General features: G+C 39.8%; 1 protein-coding gene and 1 non-coding gene across 3 annotated transcripts in view; one reads left to right on the top strand and one right to left on the bottom strand.

The window, feature by feature from the left end:
• PTPN21 (protein tyrosine phosphatase non-receptor type 21) overlaps positions 1 to 19,385 on the top strand; it is a 79,834-nt gene that overhangs the window by 25,674 nt on the left and 34,775 nt on the right. For both annotated transcript variants that reach the window (XM_038545501.1, XM_038545502.1), the window contains 6 exons: positions 6,097 to 6,266; positions 13,554 to 13,651; positions 15,434 to 15,501; positions 16,521 to 16,591; positions 18,562 to 18,649; positions 19,057 to 19,145. In XM_038545501.1, the coding sequence (XP_038401429.1) occupies positions 6,097 to 6,266; positions 13,554 to 13,651; positions 15,434 to 15,501; positions 16,521 to 16,591; positions 18,562 to 18,649; positions 19,057 to 19,145 (584 nt within the window). The remainder of the gene's footprint in view (positions 1 to 6,096; positions 6,267 to 13,553; positions 13,652 to 15,433; positions 15,502 to 16,520; positions 16,592 to 18,561; positions 18,650 to 19,056; positions 19,146 to 19,385) is intronic.
• Positions 12,697 to 12,803, bottom strand: LOC119873162. The gene has a single exon (XR_005363943.1). It is a non-coding gene; the product is annotated as a U6 spliceosomal RNA (small nuclear RNA).

Genomic DNA, 19,385 nt, shown 5'->3' with positions numbered 1-19,385 from the left:
AAAAAAATCCATTTCCAAATTCAAAGTCATAAAGATTTATGTCTGTTCTAAAGAATTTTATGATTTAGTTCTTATATTTAGGTTGTTGATTCGGTTTGATTAATTTTTATATACTCTGTGAAGTAGGGTCTAACTTCATTCTTTTGCTTTTTTTTTTTTTTTTTTTTTTTTTTGAGAGAGAAAACGTGCATGTGAGTGGAAGAGGGACAGAGAGAGGTAGAGAATCCCAAGTAGGCTCCATTTCCAGCATGGAGCCCGATGCGGAGCTCAACCCCATCACCCCAAGACTGTGACCCAAGCCAAAATCAAGAGTTGGCTATTCAACTGACTGAACCACCCAAGCACCCCTTTTCTTTTGCATGTTGATCTTCACTTGTCTTAGAACCATTTGTTGAGAGACTGTTCTTTCTCCACCAAATGGTTTGGCACTCTTGCTGAAAATCAGTTGACCATAGATGCACAGGTTTATTTGTGGGCTCAATTTTATAACATTTATCTATGTGTCTCTCTTATACTAGTACCTCACTATTTTTTGTTGTTGTTGTTGTTGTTTTTCCTTTTCTCTTTTTTTCTTTTTTTCTTTTTTAGTTGTAGTTCAGTTTGCCAACATATAGCATTAACATCCAGTGCTCATCCCGTCAAGTGCCCCCCTCAGTGCCCATCACCCAGTCACCCAAAACCCCCACCCACCTCTCTTTCCACTACCCCTTGTTCGTCTCCCCGAGTTAGGAGTCTCTCATGTTCTGTCACCCTCACTGATATTTCCCACTCATTTTCTCTCCTTTCCTCTATAATCCCTTTCACTATTTTTTATATTCCCCAAATGAATGAGACCATATAATGTTTGTCCTTCTCCAAATGACTTATTTCACTCAGCATAATACCCTCCAGTTCCATCCACGTCAAAGCAAATGGTGGGTATTTGTCATTTCTAATGGCTGAGTAACATTCCATCGTATATAGACCATATCTTCTTTATCCATTCGTCTTTCGATGGACACCGAGGCTCCTTCCACAGTTTAGCTATTGTGGACATTGCTGCTATCAACATTGGGGTGCAGGTGTCCTGCTGTTTCACTGCATCTGTATCTTTGGGGTAAATCCCCAGCAATGCAATTGCTGGGTCATAGGGCAGTTCTATCTTTAACTCTTTGAGGAACCTCCACACAGTTTTCCAGAGTGGCTGTACCAGTTCACATTCCCACCAGCAGTGGAAGAGGGTTCCCCTTTCTCCACATCCTGGGTACCTGGGTGGCTCAGCAGTTGAATGTCTGCCTTTGACTCAGGGTGTGATCCCAAAGTCATGGGATCGAGTTCCACATCAAGCTTCTGCATGGAGCCTGCTTCTCTCTCTGCCTATTTCTTTGCCTCTTTCTGTGTGTCTCTCTTGAATAAATAGTATCTTAAAAAAAAAAAAAAAAGACCCCTTGTAATTCCATATAAACTCAAGAATTATCTTTCTCTGAAAAAAGAATAGGGATAGCATTTGAATCTGTAGATCACTTTAGATAGTTTTGCCATCTTACAATATTAAGCGTTCTAATTTATAAGCACAGGAGGTCTTTTCATTTATTTTTTTTTATTCATTCATGAAAGACATAGAGAGGCAGAGACATAGGCAGAGGGAGAAGCAGGTTCCATGGAGGAAGCCTGATGTTGGACTTGATCCTGGTACTCCGGGATCATGCCCTGAGCCAAAGCCAGACACTCAACCACTGAACCACAGAGGCGTCCCTCATTTAATTTTTTTCAACAGTGAAGAGGCACTTGGCTGGCTTAGTCAATAGAGCATGTGACTTTTGATCTTAGGGTCACAAGTTGAAGCTCCAAGTTGGACATGGAGCCTACTTAGAAAAATACTAATTTTCTTTCAGTCATGTTTTGTAATGTTCAGTATACAAGTTTTTTCACCTCACTGGTTAAATTTATTTCTAGATTTTGAATTCTTTTGGATGCTATTTTATATGAAATTGTTTTTTGAATTCCTTTTTAAATTTCCAATTCCTGGTGTGCAGAATCTGTATTGATATGTGCATGCTGAGCTTGAACCCTACAACTTTGCTGAGTTTATTAGTGCTAGTCTTTTTTTTTTTTTTTTTTTTGTGAGGGTCTTTCGGGGAGTTTAAAAAAATGTATAGGATCATGTTTCATGTGCATGGAGATAGTTTTACTTCTTCCTTTCCAATTCAGATGCCTTTATTTCATTTTCCTACTTAATTGCTCTGGCTAGAATTTCCAGTACAGTATTGAATACAGTGGTGAACATGGGCATACTTGTCTTGTTCCTGATCTTAGGGGGAAAACTTTCAGTCTTTCACTATTGAGGATGTTCGCTGTGGGTTCTTTATAAATGCTTTTGATGTTGTGAAGTTCTTTTTTTCTTCTTTTTAATAAATTTATTTTTTATTGGTGTTCCATTTGCCAACATACAGAATAACACCCAGTGCTCATCCCATCAAGTGCCCCCCTCAGTGCCCGTCACCCATTCACCCCCACCCCCTGCCCTCCTCCCCTTCCACCACCCCTAGTTCGTTTCCCAGAGTTAGGAGTCTTTATGTTCTGTCTCCCTTTCTGATATTTCCCACACATTTCTTCTCCCTTCCCTTATATTCCCTTTCACTATTATTTATATTCCCCAAATGAACGAGAACATATAATGTTTGTCCTTCTCCGATTGACTTACTTCACTCAGCATAATACCCTCCAGTTCCATCCACGTTGAAGCAAATGGTGGGTATTTGTCATTTCTAATAGCTGAGTAATATTCCATTGTATACATAAACCACATCTTCTTTATCCATTCATCTTTCGATTGGACACCGAGGCTCCTTCCACAGTTTGGCTATTGTGGACATTGCTGCTATAAACATCGGGGTGCAGGTGTCCCGGCGTTTCATCGCATCTGTATCTTTGGGGTAAATCCCCAACAGTGCAATTGCTGGGTCGTAGGGCAGGTCTATTTATAACTCTTTGAGGAACCTCCACACTGATGTTATGAAGTTCTTTTGTATTACTAGATTTCTGAGTATTTTTACCAAAAGAAGGTGTTAATTTTTTTTTTTTTTTTAAGATTTTATTTATTCATGAGAGACACACAGAGAGAGGCAGAGACACAGGCAGAGGGAGAAGCAGGCTTCACGCAGGGAGCCCGATGCAGAACTCGATCCCGGTACTCCGGGATCATGCCCTGAGCTGAAGGCAAGCGCTCAACCACCAAGCCACCCAGGCGTCCCATAAAAGGGTGTTAAATTTTATCAAATGTTTTTTCTGTTAGTTCAGAGGATTATGTATTTTCTTCATATTAACAATATGTTACATTGATTTTTTTTTTTTTTAAGATTTTGTTTATTTATTTATAGAGACACAGAGAGAGAATGAGAGGCAGAGACACAGGCAGAGGGAGAAGCAGGCTCCATGCAGAGAGCCTGATGCGGGACTCGGGACTCGATCCAGGGTCTCCAGGATCACGCCCCAGGCTGCAGGCGGCGCCAAACCGCTGCGCCACCGGGGCTGCCCTACATTGATTCTTTTGTATATTGAACCTCTCTTGCATTTCTGGTATAAATCCCACCTGCTCATGGTGTATGACCCTTTTGATATGCTGTTGGATTCAGTCTGCAACTATTGCATCTATATCTATAAAAGATATGATATTAGTCTATAGTTTTCTGATGGTGTCTTTTGTCTGTTTGGGATATCAGAATAATGCTGGACTATAGATGAGGTAGAGAGTATTCTCTTGTCCTCTTTGATCCCCCACCCCCCCACACACACACTGTTTTTTCGATGAATTTTAAGTTATTTTGGAAAGTTAATTATCCAGATGCTCAAGATTGTTATCTGAGACAAAGCCCCCAAAATGGACTTGCACAGAAAATTCTATGCCTGATGAGAATTTAATCACACATTTTTGCTCAAACTCTCCCTATCCATTTTAGAAACAAACTATATTATAGCATCAAATTTCATGCAGATGTTATTTCTTTTTTTTTTTTTTTTTTTTTAAGATTTTTATTTATTCATGAGACACAGAGAGAGAGAGAGAGAGGCAGAGACATAGGCAGAAAGAGAAGCAGGCTCCGTGCAGGGAGCCCAATGTGGGACTTGATTCCTGGTCTCCAGAATCATGCCCTGGGCTGAAGGCGGTGCTAAACCGCTGAGCCACCCGGGCTGCGCTGATGTTGTAATTTCATTATGTATGTGTAGAAATTCTATGGAAGCATTGAATTTAAGCATTATGATGTTAGGAGATTTTAGTTACCCATGTGTATGCAAATATTTCTAGTAGCAATTTTAGAAATATAATATTTCTTTGGAGGCATTTAGCCATGTATAAACTTGGTTTTGGCTAGCTTAACCTACTTCAGAGAATAGAACTTGAGGGGCACCTGGGTGGCTCAGTTGAGCATCTGCCTTTGGCTCAGGTCGTGATCCTGGAGTCCTGGGAAATGAGTACTGCATTGGTATATAGTAAACGTTCAAATATTTCGTTCATATGTGATGGCTTGGGTCGTCACTAAGAAGAAGCAAGAGAATATTCATTCTTTCAACAGATTTTACTGAATTCCTGCACCATTCTGTTTGGTTATAAAGGGGAAATGGACACATTCTTCACTTTTGTTGAATTTATTCCCTTGTAAAAAAATTGTAAGGTAAAATGAATATCAAGGGCATGTTTGTATAATTACTCTTTTTCCTTGTAAATTAAAATTGATGTTTTATTTGAATAAAGATTACGAGTTAAAGAAATAGCTTGGATATTACTATTTCTCGTTTTATTATTGTGCTAAAGCTGTATTTTCCATTACAGTGCCACTAGATGCTTGCAGCTATTTAATTTAAGTCAATTAAAATTAAATAACATTAAAAATTTAGTTCCTTGGCTACACTAAACCACATTCTAGGTGCCTGATAGCCACATGCAGCCATGGCTGCTATATCAGAGATAGAATATTTCCATCATCGTAGAAATTTCTTTTCGGCAGTGTTACTCTAGAGTCTAGAACAAAGCAAGGAATTTTTCCAGTTGCCTTGATCTGTAAACTGATTTTGAGGTAAATATTAGCAATGGCCCAAGACTGTCATTTCAGTGCTTAAGTGCATTAATAACCTTTCAGGGTGACCAAGCCCAGAGCTAGTATCGATTTACCTGAACGGTTTCATTACACAGCAAGTGAGATCTAAATGCTAATATCTGGGCAGTTTTTTAAACCTTCTAGAAATAAACTTAAGTTATCTTATTGCTTAATATGTGGGTTTTTGTATATGTGTATGTATGTGAAAATTTATGTCCATGCTCCATAGTATTATGATTGCAATTAAAGTTGTATCTAGGGGATCCCTGGGTGGCTCAGCGGTTTAGCGCCTGCCTTTGGCCCAGGGCGTGATCCTGGAGTCCCTCGTCGGGCTCCTGGCTCGGGCTCCTGGCATGGAGCCTGCTTCTCCCTCCTCCTGTGTCTCTGCCTCCCCCCCCATGTCTATCATGAATAAATAGAAATAAATAAATCTTAAAAAAAAAAGTTGTATCTAATAAACTTTTGGGGGCAAAGAAGAGTTGCAGTTGCACCTGTATTTCTGGAATTTACAATATTTACATGAAATTATTTATAGAAGCCGAATTCAAGAGTAGTGAAAAGTTGTATTAACACCATCTAATTAGTATTTTAAGTATAACCCCAATTATACTTTTAAAAATATCAATTATAAATTTAGTATTTTGATAATTTTAAAACTAAACATTTGTTCAGTAGATGGTTTTTTTTTGTTGTTGTTAAAAACTCTGTAAAGTGGTATAACAACACCTGATACATTCTGATGTTGAGGCTGTGAATGCATTTTTCTGTGCAGCATTCAAGAAACAGTCTGCAAGAGTAGTTGCTTTGTTGCCTCTTTTTCCTGCATGTGAGTACCTAGATCTATGTATATAGAGAGAGGTCTTGCCTCTGTTCTTTCCTTCAGGTTTTGTTATTGCTTTTTGAGAAGAGAAGCAGTAAGAGGCTGCTGTCACGTGGTCCCAGGTCGTGGGTCAGAGCAATTAGAAGGCCAGACACCCCCTTATACATTTCTGCCTCTTTCAGTGACTTTCCTTCTTTCTAGATCACTTATTTCAGTCTCTGGTACCACAACAAGCAAAATCAGCGCCGGTGGGTGGATTTGGAGAAACCTCTCAAGAAGCAGCTGGATAAATATGCCTCGGAACCTACTGTCTATTTTGGAGTGGTGTTTTATGTGCCTTCAGTGTCCCAACTGCAACAGGAGATTACCAGGTAAGAAATCACATGCCCTTTGTTGTTTAGGAAATAATCTTACAAGGCTAAGAAAGCAACTTGGAGGTTAAAGTCAGGAGGCTCCTGCACACAAATTTAGCCACATTATCACCTGGAGGTTCTGGCTCGTGGCTCATCATAGTATTTTCCTGCATGTTGCCTTGAGTTACGGTTTCACTAGGCACGAAAGAGTGATGACAGGTGAAGATGATGTTTTTCTCCTGACTGTGAACTCCTCTTGTAGTTATGTCTTCTTCACAATTTTTGTTGGTTTGTTTCTGACCTTTGTAACACCAAAAGGAGAGAGGAGATTTTAAAAAGGCGCAGGGTCTGTATTCCTATATCGGTGAACCGTGCAGAAGGGTTCTTAGGGATCTATGTCCTGTAGATAGTTGGGAAGGTGAGTGCGTTTAGGATAGAAGAGGGGGCCAGTAAGTGCACTTAGAGGAAAGGGAAGATCTTATTAAGTAGCAGGGTAGAGGAACTAAATGAGGGTACTTTTTTTCCCCTTGAAGACAAAATGAAAAACAAGGAATAAAGTAAGGAATAAAATCTGAATCCGTGGGTGAGTCTGCCTTTCAAGTTCTCCCAAATCCACCACTACCTTATCTTTTGAATCCTATTTAACATTACTTTTCAGCCAAGCTGGACTACTTCCAGCGCCCTGAATGTGCCGCAGGCCTTTTCATCTTTGGGTCCTAGAGCTTTCTTAGGTCCTGGAATCCTATTCATCTTCTGAATGTAAGTTCAGAAGGCACCTCCTCCACACAGTGTGTGTGATCCCTGGGCTGGAATGAGCTTTGCCTTACCCAGACCAGCCTACAGTTTGCTTGTACTTGTGTTAAGATGGAAGGTGTTACAACCTTTCATGATAGTTATTTTGTGTACATATCTTATCTTTTTCTTGGATTTTAAACCTATGTTTTCTTTAGCTTTACCTTTTGCACAGTATCTTACACAGTGCCCTGGAGATAGTAAGAACCTGGTAGTGCCCTGTGTTTGTGTAATGTTCTTTTTGAGTACTGAGTTTGCCAGTTAACTCTTGGAAGAAGATAGAAAACCAAAGATGCGAGAATCAGGTAGTAGGGTAAATAGGCACCGACTGTAAAACTGATCTACGATAAAACTGATCTTAAAACTGACAAGTAGAACCCAGAAGGAAGAATAGCAACATGACTAACTCACTTATTTAAACATTCACTGAAGGTATAATGCTACCACATAAGAACTATATTGGTTACTGTGGGAGATGAATCTACAAGTGAATAGGCTTTAATCCTACCCTAGAGGAGTTACTCAGAATCTGGGGGAACTGAAAGGCTATGTAAATAAACAATTACAGTATATTATGATGATAAATGCTTAAGTTAACACACTAGATTCCTAGGGGTGGGGCGTGGGGGAACTAGAACAGGGAAGGTAAAAAAGTTGAATTTTCACTTAGATTTTAGAAAGAATTTTCTTTTCTTTTCTTTTCTTTTCTTTTCTTTTCTTTTCTTTTTTTCTTTCTTCTTTTTTTTCTTTTAAGATTTTATATATTCATGAGAGAGAGACAGGGAGAAGCAGGCTCCACGCAGGGAGCCTGATGTGGGACTTAATCCCAAGATTCCAGGATCACACCCTGGGTCGAAGGCAGGTGCTAAACTGCTGAGCCACCCAGGAAGCCCCTAGAAAGAATTTTCTAGTTAGAGGGAATAGCTTGTGCAGGAGAGGGATTGAATGTCACTGATGTTTTCAGAAAATTTCAGGTATTCCCTACAGAAAGGAGAGGAGATTTGAAAAATAGGAATGTCCTAGTCATAAAATCATGGTATAATGACTTCTTGGGGAAAGACATTTTCGAATTTTAAAGGAATGGATAGATGACATTTGTATTTTACCAACTTCAGCCATCATGGAAGGCAGCTTAGGGGTGGCAAGACTATCTGGTTAAGAGACCAGTTCGGGATGGATAGGCCATAATGTAGACATTAGTCTAGAACGTGGACCTGAACAAAGGCATTAGCCATAGGAAGGACTGAGGGAGAAGGGGCCTGGTAGATGCAGTCAGTAGGGTTGCACGTTGATTAGATAAAGAGAACCCGACAGAGGGGGATCCCTGAATGGCTCAGCAGTTTGGCGCCTGCCTTTGGCCCAGGGCGCGATCCTGGAGTCCCGGGATTGAGTCCCGCGTCAGGCCCCTGGCATGGAGCCTGCTTCTCCCTCCTCCTGTGTCTCTGCCTCTCTCTCTTTCTCTCTCTCTCTCTCTGTCTGTCTATCATAAATAATAAATAAATAAATCTTTAAAAAAAAAAAAGAGAACCCGACAGAGCAGTTGTACCAGTAGGGATTAAGTTTGGCTACATGTAACACAGAACCCTGAATATCTTTCATTTCTTTTTTTTTTTTTTTTTTTAAATTTATTTATGATAGTCACACAGAGAGAGAGAGAGAGAGAGAGAGAGAGAGAGAGGCAGAGACACAGGCAGAGGGAGAAGCAGGCTCCATGCACCGGGAGCCCGACATGGGATTCGATCCCGGGTCTCCAGGATCGCGCCCTGGGCCAAAGGCAGGCGCCAAACCGCTGCGCCACCCAGGGATCCCTATCTTTCATTTCTTAAGGGAAGTCCAGAGGTCAGCTATGCAGAGCTTATACTGTCCCACAAAGTCTTCAGGGACCCATACTCTTTCTCACTGTTCTACCCTCTTCAGCATGTTCTTTCCATTCACTAGGGAATCTCGTCAAAAAATTCTGGAGAAGTTCTGACTATCACATTCGTATTCCAGGCAGCAAAAGGGTAAAACTGATTTTACTCTCCGTCACCTTCCTTTAAGAGGCCTTTCTTAGTTTCTCAGTCACACTAGTCACATTTTAAGTAATCAGTAGCCACACGAGGCTGATGGCTACTGTATTCGACAGCATAGATAGGCATCCTTTTTATCACTGCAGAAAGTTCTGTTGGACAACACTACTCTAAACCTAACCGTTCACAGGAAAAATTGAAGAGTAGATGGACATGTTAAGTGACCGTACTAGAGTGCAATCAGACAAATCCAGAATATAGGAAATTCTATGTGGCTCATCATAACATTTTATGTATGTATGTATGTATTTATTTATTTTACAACATTTAAATAAATTTTTCTTTTTAAAATTGAGACATGAATGTCAGTCAAATGTGATCTGTGGACATTCTTTAGATCCTGATATTTATTTATTTATTTTTATAAGATTTTATTTGACAGAGAGAAAGGGAGAGAGCACAAGCAGAGGGAGTGGTAGGGAGATGGAGAAGTAGACTCCCCACTGAGCAGGAACCCTGATGTGGGGCTCAATCTCAGGACCCTCAGATCATGACCTGAACCAGAGACAGATGCTTAAGAGACTGAGCCATCCAGGTGCCCCTAGATCCTGATTAAAAGAAAACCCAAAAAACTGTAAAGATACATTTTTGAAGGATGCCTGACTGGCTCAGTCGGTAGAGCATGTGACTCTTGATCTTGGGGTTGTGAGTTTAAGCCCCACGTTGAGTGTAGAGATTATTTAAAAATAAAATCTTTAGGGGTGCCTGGGTGGCTTACTTAGTTATGTGTCTGCCTTTGGCTCAGGTGTCATGATCCCAGAGTCCTGGGATTGAGCCCCGTGTTAGGATCCTTGCTGAGTCAGAAGTCTGCTTCTCCCTCTCCCTCTCCTTTTGCTCCTCCCCACCCTCGTGCTTTCTTTCTCTTTCTCTCTCTTTCAAATAAATGAGTAAGCTCTTTAAAAATAAATAAAGATTTTCAAAAAAATACATTGTTGAGGCAATCACAAAAATTGTACATGGACCAGGTATTGGGTAACATTAGGGAATTATTGCTCATTTTGTTGGGTGTGTTAAAAATTGTGTGTGTGTGTTAAGCTGACCTTATAGGGATATACACTAAAGTATTTGTAGGTGCTGTGATACGATATCTGGGATTTGATCTAAAGCAGTTGGGTGGGAAAGGGGAGAGAGTCAAGGAAATGGGATGGATCAAGTTGATGACTGAGGCTTCATGATATGGATATGTGGGTTTCCTGGACTTGTTCTCTATATGTTTCAAAAGTTCCGTAATAAAACTTAAAAAATAAAAATGCCAGTCCTTCCACAGTGGCCTTCTGATACTAGCCTAAGAAAAATAAATGAAGGAAAAAGAGTATACCTCTTTATATATTATTTGAAATTTCTGTTGGGCCAAATGAGGCAACCTAATTTATTATAATTATTTAATGTAATATTTCTTTGTAAAAATATTTTATATTAGAAAATTGATAAATTGATATAAGATTTAGATTTTAAAAATCTAGTTTTTTTTTTTTTTTAAGATTTTATTTATTTATTCATGAGAGACACAGGCAGAGGGAGAAGCAGGCTCCATGCAGGGAGCCTGACGTGGGACTCGATCCCAGGTCTCCAGGATCACACCCTGGGCTGAAGGCGGTGCTAAACCGCTGAGCCACCCGGGCTGCCCTGGAATGGTTATTTAGAATTAAGATGTGCAGTTTCTTGAATTCAGAACTGTTTGTAAGGAATGAAAATTTACATGTTCCATTTTATTACTGCATTTTTAAAAATTATTCTTTTTGTAACAAACACTGAAAAAACATATTTGTAAACCATCCTTAGTCTCATCAGCATGTTATAGTTTTAGCAAAAAGTGTTAACAGAAAGTGGTAATACCCTTTAAGTAAAATTTCTTGATCTTTTCCTTTTAAGTAGATACTTAAATATATACATACACATATACATATATACACACATACATGTATGTAAACGTATGTACATATATATGCATATGTATACATACACATATACTCACATCCTGCTTGCTTCCATTAAAGTATTAGGGACAATATAATGAAAGATAATAATAAAAGCAACCATTTCCCTCTTTTAGTATTTGTCAGGCACAGTTCCAAGCACTTTATACTCAATCATTCCTTAATCCTCATAACAAATCCTACAAAGTAGGTATTATTTTCCATTTGTAGTTGAGAATACCAAGATACAGAAAGGATAAATATCTTGCCTAGGGTCATACTGCCAGTATGATGTGGAACTGGGATTTCAACTCAAGCAGGCTGACTCCTGAGTCCTTGATCTCAACCATTTATATTCATATGGACTCTAGGATTTTAAAAAACTAAAGAAATAGGACAAAATACTAGAAAAGTCCTCTTAACTGGAGATTTTGACAGTTAAAAACATGCACTGTGAGGTCATCCTGACCTGGATTCAAACTCCGGCTCAGCCTGCCTTTGTGGATTTGAGCATATTGCTTAATCTCAGCTGCAGCACCTCATCTTTATGGGGTGGCTGCTGTATACTGTGGAGCAGGTGGTTAAGAGGGTAACAAGAGGGGAAGCAGTGTACATGTGCCTGGATTTTAGCTCTGAGCTTCATGGCAGTTGAGGCAAAAGAAGGGATATTCTGAGTCCCATCATCGATTATCTGATAAAAAGCATGTCAGCTTGCAAACATGACAGATTTTCTTGGTGTATCATGTAAAAGGAAATTTTCAGGTGGGATGTTATGTAAAAGACATTGAGCCAGCAAGGAACAATTTAGAGGGACTGTGGAGGAAACAACTCTTAGAATAGAAAATTGTAACATGAGGCAAAAAAACACATTTTTGTGGAAGACTAAGTTAATTTGGTCCAAGTATATTGCTTTCCCAGTGATTTGGCTTAAGGAAAGAACCTAGAGTATTTAGAGTAGAGTGTGTGGATGGCATGTTCAAGAGATAGACTTCTCTAAATACAATCTTCTTTAAATAGGCTTCTGAAAGGAGCTGCCCAGTAGAAGGTGTGAGGTTTTCTTCTTTGACAAGATCCCAGAGCTACCAGCATTCTATTTGTCAATTGAGGGAAATCTATCAGTTCTGCTACTAGCAGGTGGAAGGGGTTAAGTTGGAACTAAATTCTTATCTGAATGGATGGAGTTTTGGTCAGGTTTTTTGGTAAGAAAGAATGAAAGCCTCATAGTGAGCTAAAATAAAAGAGGATGATGTTAGGAAACATATAAAATGATTAAAGGGGTGGGCTCTGAGGGGAATTCAAATACCAACTGAATAAGTTGTTCTTTACAAAGGCCAAACCTGGAAGAGATCCCTGGATTCAAGATGGCTCTATAAACTGTTTTGCAGAGAGTTGGTGGATCCTCATTCAATGTTGTATCCCCAGCATCTGAACAATGATTGGTGCTTAGTAGGCCCCAGTCATTACCAGTTAAATGAATAAATGAAAGGAAGGCAGCATAGATCTTCACTATAGAGCCTTGTCAAAATGGAGTAGGGATACAGATGAAACAGTGCTGACTGGCTTAATATGTTTTACCTTTTGTTTTTTTTGTTTTTGTTTTTGTTTTTAATTGTTCAAATTTTTATTTTGATGCACAGTATGAGAAACAAACTTTTAAATCATCTGAATCTTAAAAATATGGAACGCTTCACGAATTTGTGTGTCATCCTTGCGCAGGGGCCATGCTAATCTTCTCTGTATCGTTCCAATTTTAGTATATGTGCTGCCGAAGCGAGCACATGTTTTACCTTTTGAAGGGGTGATTGTACCTTCTTTTACTAGTGATCATCTAAAGCCACAGATTATGATTTGCCCAAGTTCATTTAAAAAATGCTACGTTGGGGAGCTGGAATTTAACTAGATCTGCTTGACTAAAGCTTATGCTGGTAACTGATGCTTTGGATGTTGAAAGTGTAAACAGAAGTAAACCCATATTAAAAGAATATTAAGAAAGCATCATAGCAGCTACCCTTTTGGAGATTTCATTAAAAAATTGCTAATATAAGCCTGGTCTGAAATATCAGGAAGCATTTTCACTTGGCTTTACTTTCTAGGACTAGGGAACTTCCATCAGAGTAAGTAACTTCTACCAGAGTCTTATATTACCAGGTTACTAGTTAGAGTTTTTAAAGTAGAGATTGGCCATGGATTCTGTATTTCTCTAGCTAAACAGAACAAAACTAAGAAACTGTCTTATAGGGCATTAAAAGGTGACGGGTTGTCTTCTAGGTGATTGTAGCTTTGAAATAACTACAGTTAAGGATAAGGGGTTCAACAAATTGATTACGTTGGTGTGTGTGTGTGTGTGTGTGTGTGTGTGTGTGTGTAAGCATAAATATGGTCAAGGACGTTGTCATTTTTTGAAACCATCTGGGGTTAAGGTTGTCTTTGACTAGTTTATGCTCCTCTACCAAAGTACTGTAAAATGCATTGCATCTCCATTGGAGGTAATATTAATATTGACTTTTTAAAATTGACATTTTTTATAGGTATCAGTATTATCTGCAGCTGAAGAAAGATATCTTGGAAGGGAACATTCCTTGTACATTAGAACAAGCAATTCAGCTAGCAGGCTTAGCTGTTCAAGGTAAATAATGACAATTGATAATGTAATACATATATCAGATTAACATGTGTATTACAGCAAGGGTGCCTGGCTGGCTCAGTCAGTGGAACTTCAACACTTCATCTTTACGTTCGAGCCCCATGTTGGGTGTGGACATTACTTAAAAAAATAAAGATCTTTTAAAAAAAAATGTGTGTTGGGGGTCCTGGGGGGCCTCAGTTGGTTAAGTGTCTGCCTTCAGCTCAGGTCATGATCCTGGAGTCCTGGGAGATTGAGCTCCTATCTGGGTCCTTGCTCAGCAGGAAGTCTGCTTCTCCCTTTCCCTCAGCCCCTCCCTGCTGTTTGTGCTCTCTCCTTACCTTGCTCTCTCTCTCAAATGGATAAATTTTTTAAAAAGAATGTGTGTATTAGAACAAAAACAGCAAGGGGTTCTTAAAGTTACTGACTTCCTTTAGTAGTGTTTATGTTAGTGAAATTAGTTTTCTTGTAGGAAAAAATGATTTTGGATTATTTCCATGACATAAGAAACTTCTGGAAGATTAAGCATGTTAGCATATGTCAACAAAGCACACAGGCTAAAACTACAGAAAACCCATACACAGTCACACATGTACACAAAGCATTTGATAATGCTGTGTATTTCTCTAGTTCAAGGACTTGATCTGTAGGTAGCTAATATTGTAGGAAGAAAGATCAGCCAAACAATGAGGTCGATGAAGTTATGTTCACTTACACATTTTTTTCCTTTAAACTTTATTTATTTATTTATTTATTTATTTATTTATTTATTTATTTATTTATTTATTAGGGAGGGGGTGGGAGGGGCTGAGAGATGGGGAGAGAATCCTCAAGCAAACTCTCTGCTTAGCATGGAGCAGTGTGGGGCTTTATCCCAGGACCCTGAGATCATGATCTGAGCCAAAATCAAGAGCTGACCACGCCACCCAGGTGTCATTGTTTCACTTATATTTTAAGCATACATCATTTATTTGGTTTCTTATGCAGTTGTCCTGAATTATAGAGCAGTGTCAATCATAGTAAATTAAGTTTTGCATTTCACGAATATATTTGAATTCTTTGGTTCTGTTATTTTTCACATCTAATCAGTGTATATTTATAGGTATGTATATGTGTTGGGAAGACTTCTGATCGGGCATTATTTCAAATGATAACTGACGTTTAACCTTGGAAACTGAGACTTAATCAGAAGAATCATTAATAAAGTTCCTTCAGATATTAGTAGGCATGGAGACATACATAATTTCTAGACAAACATGCTCCATATACATGGAACCACATTTCAAAGTACCTTTTCAAGGTTCTTTGAATCTTCCTAAATGTCATCTTTGGCTTTCCTGAACTATCTTTTTTTTTAAACAATGAAAAATTTCTAAACAAGTACATCTTGGTATAACATCTTCAGGTTGATCTGATTCCATTCCCTAGAGGTGATCACTGCTATGAACAGTTTGGTTTCTTCCTGACATCTTCCTGTACATAAGTAAGCACATATGATTACAGAGTAGTTTGTCTTTCTTTGTTAATTATAGAAATGAGATCATAGTACACATAGTTTGTAACTTATTTTTTCTCTTTATTAGTAGGTATTTTTCCAAGTCAAGACACATGAACGTATCTAATATTCTTTTAAAAACTTTTTAAAATATACACTTCATAGCTCTAAGGCATGTTTAACTTATAAATCTTAAGCATACCATCTCTATATTGCATATTGAATTTAATTGTGCATGTTTTCCTGTGAAAATTAAATATAATTCACATGAATATTTGTCATTTGTACAGCTGATTTTGGTGACTTTGATCAGTATGAGTCCCAAGACTTTCTTCAGAAATTTGCCTTGTTTCCTGTGGTAAGAACTTCTTTTGACATTGGGCTTTTTATAAATAGTTTATTTCCATATCCTTCATAATCCCTGAAATGAAGTCCATGTGGTAGACTTACGAGGCTGGAATAGTGTTAAAAAAAAGTCAGTTGCCTCTTATAAACAACTCAAGTGTAAATGCTTCCCTTGTTGTAGTCTCACTGGTCTTTGTAAACCCACAGAAACCAAAGGGTGGGGCAGGCCCAGTGGCCTCGGTTTAGCGCCGCCTTCAGCCCGGGGTGTGATCCTGGAGACCCGGGATCGAGTCCCCCATCAGGCTCCCTGCATGGAGCCTGCTTCTCCCTCTCCCTTGTATCTGTCTCTCTCTCCCTCTGTGTCTGTCATGAATAAATAAATAAAATCTTAAAAATAAAGAAAAGAAACCAAAGGGTATGCAGTCACTGGGCTACAGCCAGAGAGATTTGTTTTGTGTTTGGGTGTGAGTCTAAGAGAGGGATTCACTTCCAGCTTCTGAGGAACCACACAGAGGTTTGGCTTTTAGCCGAAGGCTCAAAACCTCACAGTTATGTGGGAAGGGGTTTGGCTTCTCAGCAGCAGTGTAAAAGTAGTGGCGAGAAGACACTGCTGTCTACTTTTTAAAGTCACTACTGGTTTAATTGACAGGAGAACTGCATTGGAACAACAAAGGGAAGTGGTATGTAAGATGCTCTTCTGAGTGTCTATACAGCCAGCCAGGGAATGCCAGGATGTTGTGCTGGGCTCACAACTGGCTGGTGGGTGTTATACCAGCCTGAAAGAACTCAACTGAAACTCCCTCCAGGATGAACTGAGAAGGCAGGAAAGATGTTTTGTCTTCTGAGCAGAAGCCACTTCATTCCTTAGCAACATCATGATCACAGACTTAAAAACACATCACCCCCATACTGATACTAGTCTGAATTCATTGCCCAATACTGACAAGAGCCACTAATAGTCGGTAGCAGTGATTCTTCCTAGGAAATTTCCTTGGCTTGTTTACCTACTTACTGCTGTGTGTTTTCTTTCAGGGGTGGTTACAAGATGAAAAAGTATTGGAAGAAGCAACCCAAAAAGTGGCCTTACTGCATCAGAAATACAGGTAACACTTAACAAAGAAGAAATGGAAATAATAGGGAACCAAAGCTGGTTTGACTGTGAAATATATATTGACACAGTTACACTTGGCGCTTTACCGCTTCAGTCGCTGGTACTGTGATTCTGGGTCGCCAGCTTCTCTGAGCACTTACCCATAGTGACTCCCCTAGTGTCCATGCTAATCGATGAGGAAGCTGAGGAAAGTGAAAGTAGCCAGTCAGCGAAGGGGGCCACTTCTTCACTCGTATGTTAAAGGCTTTGGTGGTGACCTAGTCTTGTGTGGGTTGATGCAAGATTAGGGAGACTTGTTTCCTTTTATGGTGCAGCATGTCTGGGGTTTTCTCCCCTTGTATACCTTGGAAGCTGTATCTCTGTCTTTTGGGGAAATGCACCAAGAGCTGTGGTGCTTATTGCCCTGACGCTGGGTACATAATGACTTTCTTTGGTAGTGCATCTGTATGTGTTGTCTGTAAGAAAAATCCTCCCCCAGAGAATGCTGGGTCTTACTCTAAACCAAATCCCACACAGTTCCAAGTACTTTAAACATCATTATGTTCTTACAATCATTCTTTTAGGTAAATGATATTCTCTTCCACATTGGAAAAACCAAGCTCAAAAAAGACTAAATAACTTGCCCATAATTACATGTGGTAGAGATGGAATTTGAACCCAAGTCTCTCTGATTATATCCTATTGTTTATCCCCCCATTAAAAACCTTTGGCCTTCAGTCTCTCCCTACTCAAATCCATATAGTTGCTCACTAAAGATTAATCTTCCTAAAATATCACTTTTCTTTTTATCTCCTTTCCTCTTCTGAAGCGTTCATGAGTCTTCTCTGGCTTTCTACCAGCCTAAGTTCATTAGCCCTGGGATTAAAGACTTCCCACAAGTTGGTCACATCCTGCCTTTCCTGCTTCACTTTTTGCGTCCCAAATGAACCCTTCATTTTTCACCAGCATAATTCATCCCTCAGGCACACATCACCTATTTTTTGTTACTTTCATGCACAAATGAGTATTTGTGCATCTTTCAAAAAGATAGTTTTATATTTGAAAAAAACAAAAGATAGTTTAATACTATTATTCTGTGTGAGGCCAGATCCTATGGCAGAAAGATAAATAGAACAATTACCTGCCATCAAAGAATACATTCCCTGCTTTGGAGTGTAAGGGATAGGCAGGACAGTCCATCGGGATAGTAATTCTAATCTAACAATGTGACATGAGTGCAGTGGGAGAGGTGTGCGTAGAATGTGGTGGGTCTTCACAGAGCAGGGGCATCGGACTTAGACTCAGGGCAGTCACAGGAGCTGACAAAGGAGTGATACATAGGCCGACTCTTCAAGGATGTTAAGGATTGATCGGTGCACAGGGAGTGACAGGTGTGCCAGGAAGAGGGAATGAGCATGTGCAGAGGCCCAGAGGCATGAGGGAATATCATGACTTGGTTGCAGTGTGAGGTGCCTTCTGGGTGTGGGGGAGCAGCAGAGGATGAGGCTGGGGAGGTGAGTCTCCATGCAGTTGAGGACCTTCTTTACCCGCTTGGCCTTCCTACCTATCCTTGTAATTTACAGTCTTCTAACCCTTATTTCCTGCACTAATCATTTGCATTTAGCACACAATGCTTAGTATTGCCTGATATTTCAGATAATAAGCATTTACTGAATGGTTTAGAAAGAGTTCCAGCTTTCAGTGAAGGTTTTTTAGGGTGTTTTATTCCCCATGTGCCCCTCGCCTGCCTGAAGCACAGGGAGAGGATCTTTATAACTAACTGTAAGCTTTCAGCTCAATGCTGTGTGCATAGTTGGCTTTCGGTTGATGTTGATAGATTGGTAAAATGAATTTCAGCTGCTTAAACACTTCAGATGTTTGTAAATACCTCATGCCAAATTGGTATGTAGCTTTTAAGAATAGCCTTTTTTTATTTTTTCCATTTTTGGTTTTGCAATCAATCTCACATCTTTTGGGTTGCAGAAGGCTCACCGCTCCCGATGCCGAAATGCTGTACATGCAGGAGGTAGAGAGGATGGATGGCTATGGAGAAGAGAGCTACCCCGCCAAGGTGAGCCTGGCACGAAGGCCAGGGGGTCTCCAGATTAATCTCAGGAGCTCTGAGAGGACAGCGGGGAGGCCCAGGGACACCCTGCCGTGCAGAGGTGGGAGATACACAGAAAGTCTGGAAACTTGAAAGCTGAGGTCCCGTGGTCACAATTTCACAGTAAAACACATTCTTGTTTGGCAGTTTGTTCTTTGAAATGCTCTTAAATCGAGTTCCTTAAGGAGCCCGATTCTTCTTATTTTCCTACCTATTGACAAGGCGATCCTTTTATACTTTTCAGACTTTGCCCTCCAGTGTAGGTCTTCTGAGCATCTTCTCTCTGGGAAAGGAGCCTAGGGAGCTGGGTGTGGTGGTCATGCCTCTCGTGCACATGCTGCCTGAGTGCTTCTTTCTGTGCTTTCTCCTTCCAGGATAGCCAAGGCAGTGACATATCCATTGGAGCATGTCTTGAAGGGATCTTTGTGAAACACAAGAATGGAAGGCCTCCTGTGATATTTAGGTACTTCTCTTACGTCCTCCTGTGCACTTTCTGTGGCTCCTCTTGGTGCTAATTTCTAGAACCTGTACTGGTAATATTGCCAATAACTCTCTCCCAAGGTCTCACTAGGAAATGGAAAGATATCTTTCCTAGAATCAAATAACCCCTGACTCCAGTGATTCTTTCATAAGCCACTTTCTTTCAAACCAAGTATGTGGAAAACAATACTGCTTGTCATCATGGCCTGCTTATGAAATGCTG

Source organism: Canis lupus, chromosome 8 (genome assembly GCF_011100685.1).
Source record: "Canis lupus familiaris isolate Mischka breed German Shepherd chromosome 8, alternate assembly UU_Cfam_GSD_1.0, whole genome shotgun sequence".
Classification (NCBI taxonomy): Eukaryota; Metazoa; Chordata; class Mammalia; order Carnivora; family Canidae; genus Canis; species Canis lupus.
The sequence above is the reverse complement of the archived record's forward strand: the minus strand, read 5'-3'. Positions and strand labels throughout refer to the sequence as shown.